Source organism: Epinephelus fuscoguttatus, linkage group LG10, assembly GCF_011397635.1.
Source record: "Epinephelus fuscoguttatus linkage group LG10, E.fuscoguttatus.final_Chr_v1".
NCBI lineage: Eukaryota > Metazoa > Chordata > Actinopteri > Perciformes > Serranidae > Epinephelus > Epinephelus fuscoguttatus.
The window spans coordinates 24,705,607-24,719,269 of NC_064761.1; the positions used below are offsets into that span (position 1 = coordinate 24,705,607).

At 44.4% G+C, this 13,663-nt stretch overlaps 1 protein-coding gene across 26 annotated transcripts in view; it reads left to right on the forward strand.

Moving 5' to 3' along the window:
• Window positions 1-13,663, forward strand: part of adgrl2a (adhesion G protein-coupled receptor L2a) — a 105,892-nt gene that overhangs the window by 66,686 nt on the left and 25,543 nt on the right. For all 26 annotated transcript variants that reach the window (XR_007450178.1, XM_049587267.1, XM_049587268.1 and 23 more), the window contains exons 5-6: window positions 1,402-2,202; window positions 12,900-13,196. Coding sequence is in view for 25 of the 26 variants with exons in the window: in XM_049587267.1 (XP_049443224.1) it covers window positions 1,402-2,202; window positions 12,900-13,196 (1,098 nt within the window). In the remaining variant the exon portion in view is untranslated. The remainder of the gene's footprint in view (window positions 1-1,401; window positions 2,203-12,899; window positions 13,197-13,663) is intronic.

The following is a 13,663-nucleotide window of genomic DNA, read 5'->3' on the forward strand; positions in this document are numbered from 1 at the left end:
ACTGTGACGATTGATTATTTTTGATGTTCTAATCTAACCCCTTTTCTAAGACAGGACCTTGACGGCTGTGTGTCACCTTTCTTACAACTTTCCTGCTTTCTCTGAATAGGTCTACCCGTTTTTGTCCATGTCTCATAACGTGTTTCTGCATATGTAATCGTAGCAATGACCGTTAATTCATATTAATCTCTTTTTTTCCCCTTGCACCCCTTTCATTCTCTCTTCCAACGCTTAAAATAGAAGTGGAGCAAAAAGGTAAATAACAGACACGATCCAAACCCTAGCTCCTTGTTTTGTGGCATCTGGTTGTAAACTAACTATTTTCCCATGGTGGCCCCTACAAACCCATCGCAGACGTTATCTTCAGAATCCCCCCAAGTGTAATGTTAACGGCCTGTGTAGTGCAACAAGGGAAGTGAGGCTGGCCATAAAAAAAACACGGCACACAAGCAGCCAAAAGATGTAAATGGGGGCATATTGGCTGCAGTCCATAGGGGCTTCCTCTCTTCATTCTCCCTGGGTGCTTTTGCTACTCAGCAGAATCTCATATTGCCTGGCTTCCAAACCCTTTTCCATAGCATGCCATGGTAACAGTGTTTCTTGGCCCTTTTTTCAAGCTGTTGCTTTCTACTGTCCCTTTTCTCTTCAAGCCCCCGCCCTTCTCACTCTTCTCCCCATTATTCTCACCTGACCACTTGCTGCTCTTTTCTCTGTTGATTCTTATGCCTCCTTCGCCTCAGAGCACCAACCAAAACACCTCAAGAGACCCTTACTGAAAGTTTTTTTTTTTGTTTTTTTTTTTTTGTTTTTTTTTTTAAATTTTAATGGTTGTGACATTTGCACCACTTCGTAATGACAAGCCTCTCAGGTATATACCGTAGAGTAGGCGGTGTAACTGAGACATGTCTAAGTACACAAAAACATTTTGCAGACTCCGCTGACTCCTGCTCTCTCATAACCTCTCCCGTCTGTTGCCAAGTGACTTTAGTTGGCTGCATTTTGTTTTGTTTACAGGACCAATTGTTTTGTTAAGTTTTGTTTATGTTCTATTTCCCCTCATTTGTGTTCTATTCCCAACAGTAAATGTCTATGAGGCCAAGCTTCCTTTCGTTACAGACTACTTTATATATTTAAACGTTATGCTTAATAACTTTCCTAATCCTTTTTTTCTTTCTATGCACAAAACCAAAATCCTTATACTGCTTGTGAATATTGGCTATAGCTGTTAGTTGTGTTTTGGCCACTCTTTAACGTGTGTCTGTCCCCACTCCTCATGGACAACCTGTAAAACAAAATGAAGACATTAGAGATTATACGGATGTTACATATAGTGTTGTAAGGTTTTACTTTTCACATGGTAACCTGTGTCTGTTTCTCGTTCTACTCTTCTCCCATTACTAGTTTTTCTTTGTCCTGGGACTCTGAAAGCTGTTGGTGATCCTTCCTTTCTATTTGAAGCGGAGCAACAAGCCGGCGCCTGGTGCAAAGACCCACTGCAAGCTGGCGACAAAATCTACTTCATGCCTTGGACTCCTTACAGGACAGACACTCTCATTGAGTATTCCTCCCTGGATGACTTCCAAAACGCCCGGCAAACCATCACCTACAAGCTGCCCCACCGGGTGGATGGGACTGGATTTGTGGTCTACGACGGGGCGGTGTTTTTCAACAAGGAGCGTACCCGCAACATTGTCAAGTTTGACCTGCGAACTCGAATTAAAAGTGGTGAGGCAATCATCAATAACGCCAACTACCACGACACGTCGCCCTACAAGTGGGGCGGTAAAACAGACATTGACCTGGCGGTAGATGAGAACGGGCTGTGGGTGATCTACGCCACCGAGCAGAACAACGGCATGATCGTGATCAGCCAGTTGAACCCCTACACACTGCGATTCGAGGCTACCTGGGACACTGCCTATGATAAGCGCTCAGCCTCCAATGCCTTCATGGTTTGTGGAGTACTCTATGTGGTCCGCTCCACCTATGAAGACAATGAAAGCGAGGTCAGCAAGAGTCTGATCGATTACATTTACAATACCAAACAGAACCGTGGGGAATATGTTGATATTCACTTTCCCAACCAGTACCAGTACATTGCAGCTGTGGATTACAATCCGCGAGATAACCAGCTTTATGTTTGGAATAATTTTTACATCCTGAGATACAACCTGGAGTTTGGCCCACCTGATCCAGCACATGGTAAGCCAGCCCCCCCTAACACCACCACCACAATCATTTATTTCCCAGACAGTATTGTTAAATTGCATTGCTGAAATCGGGATTTAAGTTGCTGTCAAGTGCGCTTTGATATTCCTTTGGTATTCCCCATCTATGTATCAAGTGTCACAGCTGACTGATTTTTAATTTAGAATCTAATATGTGCTAGATATGTTACGGAAGCTTTGGAGTGTAGGAAAGCATCTCTGGGGGGGGTAGAGTGAGTGGGGCTCTGTGGTAAACAACACCTCGAAGCCAGTTACCATATCATAAGGGATCAGTATCTAGGGGATTTGGCGAGGTTTACCATCCGGGCGTTCCCTGAGTCCCGGTGCTAACGCTCAAGGGACCCCTGCTAGCATATCCCTTTTTTTAGAGAGAGTATGACAGGGAGAGAGAGATATACTTTCACCTCTGGAAACATACATGCCCAGACAGGTGCAAAGTCTGGCCTGGGGCAAGGTTAGATCATTCCCCAAGTGATGCTGAAACTCCAAATCTCCATCGGCCATTAAAAAAAAAAAGTACTTCACACTCTGTAGGAAGAGTGTAAGGATTCTAGGTTCTGCCTAAGAGAGAAAGACATACACAAGGGAGGAGGATCAATCACCCGGGGTCACATCGGCAGCGTATGTTTTTAATTTAGCTGTCAAGAGCTGAGGGGAGGCTAGCCTAGGCCTGCAATAGTCCTTACCCTGAGAATATAATAACAGTAATCATCCTAATCCCCTCCACACCCAGAGTCCTAAGTCCACGTAATGCTCAACGCAGTCAGTGATGAGCCACAGAGGTCAAGCAACTTTTCCACAGATTATCCAAGAGCTCAGTATTTATTAATGTGTTTGCTCGTTCACTTTTGTATTGACAGGACGTGGGCTGGGGTTGCTAAATTGGGTTCAGCCTGTGGAACAGCATCAGTCTATAGCCAGACCAAGGCGAGCTTTACTGTAACAAAGAAAGTAGTCCAGGTTGGGAAGCGAAATTAATATGCAGAGGGGGAGCTGAGTAGAGAATATTGCAAAAATCATTGGGAATGAGATAAAAAAATGTTTCCCTCTTTTTTATTGTTTGTTTGAAGTTCCTCCGCAGCCAAAAAGACAGATACTAAGGGATTTTTAAAATTAAATATTTGCATATCACAAGTAAATTTAGAGCAGTTGAGGAATATGCTACAATCAAAAAGTGTTTCCTTATTTTAAGTCATGCCCAAAACATAACGTGACACAGTGAGAATTCAAATGAGCTGATTCCAGGCAGCTGCTGTAAAAGTGCTCATAATGTCACCTTTTCGCCTGTCTAATAGCAAACAATTGGCGCATGTCTTTACATGCTGTCATGTGTTTATGTATATGGTAAACTGATTATTAAGTAGTCAAGCAACAGCCTCCACAGCAGCCTCTATTCTCTGCTTAGCTGTTATGGATTCTTGGAATAAGCTGTGTATCGACAGGCTGCATGCTCAATTGATTTATTCATTTGCCGAATGGACACTGATTACTTATGGAGAAATCAGAGGCTTTAACAGGATCCGCCCTGAAATAGGACGACATTCTGGTTAGCGTGTGTGTGTGTGTGTGTGTGGGTGTGTGAGACAGACATATACTTTACAAGTGTTTATTCACACAGTCAGACCTCCCAAGCACCCAAAGGAGCCCACTTCCTTTCCTGTAGATTATGTTTAGAAGCACACACAGCCTGACATACTGTACTTGCTCCTTAGGGCTTCTGTATTCACACATCTTTATTTTAACGTCAACAAGGACTCCGTTCTCTCGTCTTGACAAATGAGACGTGAGCCTGGCCCTGCTGCTGACTAATGTATGTTGAGTTGCAGTCGATGAGTGCAAGGCAGAATGGTCCAGGATGATCATCAAGATGTCAATAAACTTGTCCTCCCACATGGCTGATGTTGACACATAAATGATGGCACTTTTTTCTGGCTGTCACTGGATGCCCCCTCTGTGATATCTCGATGCTCGTTTCAGGGCCTGCTTCACTGGGCACTGAAACAAGCTATCAGAAGGCTTTTGTACTGTTAAAAGTTGAAGGTACGTGTTTTGAGCAGCACTTGGCTTAAGAGAAAAGGAGTTGAAAAGAACATTGCTTGAATCATCACATGCAGAAAGCATTGTTTGTACAAGAGAGCATGGCTAATTGTCAATACAGATCCAGAACAGTGTTAAATGTTTGACTTTATGTCAAAGTAAAAAAAAGGATCTGCAGGTTTTTAATTCAACCACTGATTCCTCCTCTTCAAGAGAATCTCAAGCCTGTCCACTGTACATCCTGCTCCACTATTCCTGAATTTCTCAAGTGCACAAACAGCTCTATCACATGATTCGCTCCGTCATGGAATGCAATCACATCAAAGTGATGTTGGGACACTGTGTGGCAGACAGTTGGGTTCTTGTCAAGTCCAATAACATCGCTCATGTCGAGGCAAGATCATCTCTTGTAGGATTATGGGGGAGTGGATGGGGTCACATCCAACATGCGGCTCCACTGGAAGTAGACATTAAATGGGTCAGTAAGTCCCACTCTTGGCTTCGACCAGCAGCGCTGTAATCTACTCATGTAACCATGGCCCTGCGTCTGTTTTCCTCCTTGCATATAGGAGCTCAGAAACAGACATATTCCTTTGTCGCGTCTCGTAAGTGAGATGATTAAATTGATTTAAATGAGGTATTCCCAGAGAAAACCCATTATGCACCCAGTTCTATGGACCGTTTATTCATGCCAAGCTCTGATATTTGGCCTCAAAGCACTGAGTAAGCATATCAAAATCTATTTCTTACCAGAAGTGTGCACAAACAGACTCCATTCACTGCCTCAATGGGACACAGGTGAGCCTCGGAAACCTTTTATTTATCCCTTGTCGCAAAATTAGATTCTGAATCACTTCCGTATAAAAGCCCCCGGCGCTGCAGTTAACGCCCACACAAATCAAGACCTCCTCTTTAATTGTTGAAATGTCAATACATTTGCATACAATTTCAATCTTTGCTGCACCCTCAAATTATACATTTGCGAGTGGGGATTGTAAGAAAGAGAATGACCCAATTTGTTTGAAATTATAAGGTAGGGCTCACTGACGCGACTTGCCAATTAGCTTACAAAACTCTGCATGTGGTCAAAACAATGCCCTGTAGTTTGTGTGTTATAAAAGTGCTTTGCAATGCAAAAATGCTCAGCTGTTACAGATGCTTGTGAGTCATATGCATTAGCAGTCACCCCAGAGAGCCTACCTCTTATAGTCTGATGAATATACAGCTCACTAATAAGCACCACTATGATTCATTCCTGTCTTCTGCGGTGCTTACATAGAGGTCAACTTGTGCATGGCAACATTTAGAGAGAAAGCAGGGAAAGCGGAGCGAGACAAGGAGAGGTATGGATGCTTTAAACGTCAACATCAAGCTTTCACAGCCATCTGAGGTGCTCAGGTAAAATGGCAGGAGACTTCTCCCTCCTACGCTCGCTGGTGGTGCAGGAGCAAGGATCAGGATGTGTTAAAAACGGCCAATTTGTTTGTGTGCCTTGACAACAAACCCCCCCCCCACCCCCCCCACCCCAACTCCCTCTCCCCAGCCCCCTGTCAGCTACCCAAGTGGACACAGCAGTGTGAGAGGAGACTGTATTGATGTGGAAAATCACCCTTTTTGTTTTTCTGTCCTGTCATATTCTTGTTGTTTCTTTCTCTGTCTGCTTCCATCTTATTGTCTCTCTCTTTCATTATCTCTCTATTGCTGCCTCTGTCCATCTCTCTTGTCTTTTTTATTATTTTTCGTGCACTCTTTATTCGCCTTTGGACTCCCACTGTTTTTCGTGGTCCTCCTCTTCCATGATCATCCACGAACACTGCCTTAAATCTGGATATTTGCATTTGTGCGCCTGCGTGTCTAAACATACAGTATATGCGTCTGTTTGGCTTCTCTCCTGCAGTCGGCCTAAAGACTGTTCAAATCATGCCCAGGGAGAGCAGCGCACACTAAATGACAGGATTTGAGTAAATCCTAAGCTGTGCCTTCTGGGAAAGCGTTCACACACAGCAACAGGACAAAGACGGCCATCACGCACATGCAGATCAGGGATCACATACCCAGTCTTGTCATTCAGAAAGATCTATCCACTGTTTATAACAGTGTTTCAAGTTCCATTGAAAAATGATTTCCACTTATTTATGATTGATCCAGATCCTGCTACTTATGTAAACTATTTAAGTGAAAGTTGTTGTTAATAGCAACTTCCCACTCACGTTTTTCCCCTGTTGATCTAAACTCCTGTTGACTGTTGGCAGAATCACACTCATGTTGACTGACCACACAAGCCCAGGCCAGCCAGGACCAGACCAAATCAAACACCCCACTATACACAACAATCCAGCCCAGAAAATGTGCAGTAATCCCCTCAAGTGACCTCCAACCTCAAACCCTGCAGTGACAGGCTAATTCAAAAATTCCTTTATATCACTTAAAGGTCTTCCTAAATCCCAGAGTCTTGTCCAGCCTTCTGATAATGTTCTGAACTGTGTAAGCTGGGAGGAACTTCTTGGATATTAGGGCACTGTTGAGGAGAGTATTTCCAGCTAAAGGTGTTCATCTTCACCGCTGGACGACAGGATCTCCCTATATGCCTGCTTCCATTCTTTATTCCTCCCATGTAGCTTTTTTAACCAGCATTTTATGACACACTGTGACGTTATTCCATCTACGCCGTGACCCACTGGTCTCATTCCTGGTTACAATATCAGGGTGAATTTAACTGGGGCGATAAAAAGGGGGGAAATCCCACGATGGGGATTTACAGTCTTGTTCACAACGTCTCTGATATTACATCGTGGGATAATACCTAACCACCCAGTGTCTGGTGGCAGTAAAGGCCACTCAGCACATGAGGTCGCGAGGTCACCTGTTCCCTCTGAAATCTGATCGCGATCTCTGCGGCACCTCGTAAGACACGGCGGCCAGTTGCTGCCAGACAAGGAAGAACGTTTCCCCCCGTCTTATCCAAAAAACACACCTCGAGATCATGTTTTCTCATACTCCCATGCTGCTAGTTACCGCTTCTCCTGGAATGTCTTACCCGCTGATGTAAAACTACTGTACACAGTGCGGCAAAATGATCTTCACTGACAGCGTACAAGTATGTGGGCAACAGCAAACCCGGGGTTATGATTTAGAATGTCACAAAGAGTTGTTTTACATAAAAGAGAGAGGAGGGGGGGGGTGTGATTATGGTTGCACTGAGCCCTATAGCCAAGGGGATCCACAGTCTCTTGTTTGATTACAGTCTGACTGTGAAACAAGGCGTATTAAAAGAATTATTACTCAGACATCACAATGGTCCCCCATCACTCCCTGACACACGCCTTTGAGGAGATTTATTTCACACGGGCCTGATTATTGTGTCTATGTGTGTTTCTCTAATCTGTGTATATTGGAGTGTGCGTGCTTTTTCGCGTCACACAGCTGTGTTTGCGCGCCTGCATGCTTATGTATCTGTGTGTTTATCCGGACACCTCTGAAACAGACATCCTCCTGCGCGCACGGCATTAAATATCAGTCTGCTTGGCACACTCAGAGTTAATGCTTGAAATTTGAGGCACGTACAGTACAGAGAAAGCTGCAAGGAGAAGGAAAAAAAGCAGGCTGTAGTCTGGCAGCTGCTGTGTCTGTTCTCTGTACTTTGGTGTCATTCTGTGTGTGAGGGTGTATATGAATGTGTACATGTGTTTATAAGCGTATCTGTGCTTGTGTGTGTGTGTGTGTGTGTGTGTGGGAGTGCACTCTGCCTGCCTGCCTTCCTTTGTCCATATGAATCAATGCGTTTGTATTGTGGGAAAGAGAAATATTGGAGACAGCAGTAAATAACATAATCCAGCTATTAGGTTTTGTTCCCTAAGACATGGACGTATACTGTACACACCCTCACAAGGACATGACTCATGGGAAATTATACGAATTTTCACTCAGCTTTCTTCATATTTACTGCTGATACACAAGCAATCATACGCCGTGTTCCCCTCCACAGCTACAAATGCAGCGCAGAGTGAAAGACGTGTAATCCAATTTCCTTTGTGTATTATTGTTATTATTGGTAGATATCAAAATGCATCACAAACGTATTATAAATCATCACACTATTTCAAACTCAAGAACAGCTCCATTTCCATATGAACTCAGAGGCGAGGCTGCATCCAGAGAGGACTGAGTGAAATGTGTGTTTGAAACTGAGATATTTCTGCAGCGGCATTAGCAGAGGAAATAATTTACACTTTGTTTTTTTTTCGCAGTTCAACACCTTATTTCAATTAACCTACGCTCTGCGCCGAATGACTTGAAAGCTGATGGGTTATTCATTTATTTTCCATCCACTAGATTATCTTTGTCCCCAGAGCGTGGCCCCCTTCTGATGACAGAAACAGACTTTGAATTGTTTGAGGTTCCACTGACTTGTTAACTTTTGCTATTCCTCTTCCATTAAGAGGTGATTACCACCCAGGAGCTACTTTTCTCACTGCACAAAAGACACGATTCTTTTACCTAAGCACGGAGCAAGGCTTCTGCTAAAATGGGAACAAAGAGGTAAATCTCCTAAGCAGCGTTGCTTCACATCATTATGAGATTATTCCATGACAGAGCAGGGGACAAGCGAGATCTAATAATTCTTTTAACTTTTTACACAGCAAATTAGCTGAAACAAATGCTAAATGTGTGTTCCCTTTCCCCTTTTTTTCCTCCCGTGCAAGATAAACAGCACCTGGTAATGTGTATGAAACATTACCCTGATGAACAACCATGCGGTGCCTACTGAAAGTGAAGCCATTAAGCATAATATAAAAGACACACACACTGTCGGTTTTCATTTGTCACCCCGGCATGACTACTGAGTCCTGGTAAAAGTCTCATCTGGGCTCCGTGTGTGTGAGCGTGGGTATTGTGTGTGTGTGTGTGTTCCAGAGTGCTTACGTGTATGCATATGCTCTGACAACACTCGGCAAGCCGTGCTCCCCTCGCCTCTTCCTCTCCTGGATTCCTGTCTGTTTGTCTGTCATCAATCCCAGACCTATAACCCCAGCGGTAATAACAGAACCACCGAGATACATTCAAGTGCAACAATGTGTGGGCGTCGAATCACACAAAGAGGTTATGAATAAGTCTGTCCTGACTATTGGCGGTACTTTGGAGCATATCACTCCATGCGCTCACACTCTGTGACAGCTAATTGAAGGTTCCCCTTGGGCTGAGTGCAGCAGAGACATAATAATCAAGGATCCTGTCCTGGTTTTGCTATATAGCCCTAACGTGGGATTTGCTTCTTTTGTCATAATCAAAGGAATATTGCACGCGGAAGGCATTCAGTGGTGTCAGCCCTGCGTTGCCACAGTGGAAAACAGAAATATTTGGTCCATGCTATGAATCACAAAAAGGTATGGAAAGACTGTAGCAGCACTACCAACAGATCAATACCCATCCCTCACAGTAGCTGCTTATAAACTTATCCACTTAGACATCTCTGTGAAGAAGTGACTGCCTGAGAGTAGTGTCCATTTTAATACCTACGGGTTAATTCCTCCCAGCTTTCATTGGATCAAATTAAACCAAGCTATTGCATAAAGGTAATGAGATTATTGTGTTGCTGGCAGGATTACGGGCTGACACGCTATGTACACAGGAGCAGCAGTGGTCAGAGAGGCTGCATTGTTTATGCACGAATCTCCCTTGGAGGTATAGCCCACATTCACATTAGCCTCTTTTTCACACACAGGAAAGAGGATTAGTTTTCATCATAGACGTGAAATGAAACCTCCCAACAGGATTATTTTAGCCCTTTTACTTGTGTCCTTTTCACAATATTTCTTGCTAATGAAGCTCTTTAATGTATGGCTCCATTCTGTGACGCTGCTCGCTGAGAAAAACAGTTTTCAGCAATTGCCAGCACAGCTTTTTTGTCTCGTGCAGCACAGACATTGGCTCAGCAAACCCACCCCAGACCACTCTCCGTAAGCCAAAACCCATCCAGTTTGCCACAGGGCAATCCCTCTCCAATGGAAGCCAAATGTATTAGTTCAAGCCTCGTATTAACCGAGCCTAGCGTTAATTACCCCCTCGGTTTCACCGCAGATAGCAGGTAGCAACAAAATAAATCAAAAAACTTCAAAGAGATTTAATTGTACACGTTGTAACTAGAGCATGGAGCTCAACATCCCAGCGAGCCATGACAAGAAGCCCTCCTGAGTGAGGGGTGTAGACAAGATACAGTTGTTAGTTGACACGCTGAAGGAATGTGCTTGGATTAGAGCAGATGCCTCTTTGATTTATTGGCTGTAGTCGCGAGCCTTTTATCTTAAGTCATGCTGTCGAGCAGCAATTCATTTTCATTTTATTTCTGTCTGCATTCTAAACTCGCCATCCACGCAGACTGGGATCTTATCTTTATCATCTTTCATATGTTGGAAATGAGAAACCTATAGAGGGCCCCACAGTTCTTTAGGAATCTTCTGGAGGTTTGCCAAGCAACCCAGACCCAGATGTTTAAGGAAGACACAATGATAATTATTTACACACTACATAGACACATGCTCATTTTCCTCAGACCGTAAACTTAACCAGAAATTTAGAACGCATCTTTTTGGTGACTATTGCTTTCACCTCTGTGAGTCTTCTCAGTGAGTCATGAAAAAACAAGGGTTATAGCAATAAAAGGGTATTGGTGCAGAATAGAGACAGAAATTTCTCCCAGCCGGCTAAATGCTAGTGCTGAAAGGACACTAAGCACAGGTTGTCTCTCAACTGCTCTGACAGGCCGTGCAGCCGAGAATTTCACTGTGTTGAGTAAAAGGATACAGGTAGGGGAGGGAGGGACGAGGGAAGAGGAGGCTGAGGTGAAGCCAGCCAGCCAAATCTGCCTTCAGCTCAGTGTCAAAACAGCCAGTCAGCTGTGTACACCTTCATGTCACCTGCTTGTGTGTGTATATGTGTTTGTGTGTATGGAGTTCTAAAGCCCCCAACAGGCGGGAGCACACAGAGTCATCTCCTCTGGTCAATAGAGCCTAATTCGCCGCAGGTAGCAGCCAGCCTCAAAGGCGATTTCCCTTCAGCTCGACTGTGCTGAAGCCTCTCATCCACACCGTGGGGCCTATAGTTATAGAGGTGGTGGTGTTTGTTGGGCGTGTGTGTATGTGTGTGTGTTTGGGGGGGGGGGGGGGGGGGGCTATCAGCCAGAACCATTATCCAATGGAGGCAATAGATATGGAGGTGTTGCTGCCTGGGGTCTGGCTGCTTCTTCTCCAATCCTCTGGAAGACAGAAACTGTCTTCTGCTTCTCCAGTTTGGCCCCATTGTTTCTGAATCCTCCTGTCATCGTCCTCTGTGTGTGCCTCTATTTTCCACCATCCCCCGCTCTGTCTTTCTCTCTCTCTGTTCCCCCTGTCCTGCCTCTGACTCCCTCCTCTCTTTGCCTCTCTGTCGTTCTGTCTCTTCGATGTTTTCACTACCAGTTGTACTAGCGACTGTGCTCAGCTCAAGCAGTGTAACAGCACCTCTTCACATTCCCTGCATGCTCTACAGGCAGCCTAATGGAGGAAATCAAAGTACTCAAATGCGATTAGATTCAGTATGCACGTTGCATTCCAATCAGAGCTCTTTTGATTTGATAGAACTTATCCTTTTAAATTCAACCAACAAATACTTTTTTTTTTTCAGAGGGGGTCATGTTTTCTTTTTGTACTTGGAGATGTGGAGCAGATTTATATCAAATAGTTAGTGTTTATCAACATTTCATCTATGAAACTCCCTTATGTTCCACTTTTATGAAATGTAATTACAGTGCAACTCACACTCCTCTGGTGTATCACATGAAAAATGTCTTCATAGTTTTTCCTTAGTGGCTCATGTTAAATGTAAGGAGTGCACTATTTTCTTCTTTCCCGGGACTGAAACATATTGTTTTTGCCCGGGGCATTGCATGAGTTACTGCACACCTGCTTTATCAGAGTATGAGTTGTAGCAAGAAACAACTGTAAAATGAATGTTCAGGCGCCATGGCTACATATACAGGTTCTGTGTTACTCTAGTGAATTTAATCAGCCATGCCACAAAATCTCCCAGGCAAGAATGATTGCCAGGCAGGAGGATGTTACTGTAATTATTGTCTTGTTCACTGCAGACTGAGTGCCTTGGATAAGCCATAGTCAACGGGGATGCAAATAAGCTTGTTGCACAAAGCACTTAGCAGCAATTTAAACAACAGGATACTTGGACGTATAAGCGTTACATTGTTGAACATGTTAAGGAACAACATTAGGAATGTTAGTTACAGGGGACACTGTAGAGGGTTAGTGGGACACGAGGGCATCTGCCCACCAGAAGGTCAACGTCTGAACACCTGTCAGAGTATTCTAAGGAAAATACAGTACAGTCTACATTAGGCGCCCAGAGTTGCCACGCTAATTAGCTGAAGTCACACTGCAACCGCAGGTCAAATGACCATTTGGTTTGTATTTCTATATTTTAATCCACAGAGCTGCATCATGTTTTCATAAAGACTTATAATATAGTGTCCCTGTGAGAATCAAATTCCATAAATCATAGAGGCGATTATGTTTTCCTCACCGGGCTGCACACCGTCACATAACAGTGCTCAACCTTAACACTTATGTACTCTCTGTCTCTTCACAGCTCCGCCGCTGTCAGAAGTCACCACGTCCCCTCAGCCTCAGAGAACTACAACCACCACCACAACAACCACAGCACACTGGGGTGTGGCCAACACTACCACCACAACAGGGCTCAAGGAGGGCAGCAGGGGAGCGCCCAAGCCGCCTCCTGTGATTCCACAGACTACTTCCCCTCCGCCCCTCGAGTCCTTCCCTTTACCCGAGCGCTTCTGCCCTGCCACCGAGAACAGAAGCATAATGTGGCCTCAGACCCAGAGGGGCATGCTCGTGGAGCGACCTTGCCCCAAGGGAACACGAGGTAAACAGGGCTCCCTCTCACCTCGGGGGCCATGTGCTAGCTGCTTTCAATATGACCTGAGGCGTCTCAAGAGAACATCCCAGAGTTTGTTAGATGTGTCTGATAATCTTGCATGCAACCTTTTATCTATAAAGAGCATCCCCTGACGTAGGTGTGCAGAGAAATCAGCGAAGACGGTTTGTAATGGCGTCAGATTTTTTAGCTGTGTCATTCCAGGTCGAAACATGATTTAGCAATCTGTAACGGCTGTGTTGCAGAGGAGCAGGCTCAGCTGTTTCTCCTGCAGCCTGCGCCGAGACGTGCATCCCTCATTTGATTGTGTGTGAAATCGTGTTAGCGCTCAGAGTTCATCAGACACAGGGATAATTAGGACGGGGAAAAAATGTTGCCACTTTGTAGCAAAAACAAGAGCGAGCTGTCGAAAATATTTTCAGCAAATAATTCTGCAGAAACAAAATTGGTGACTT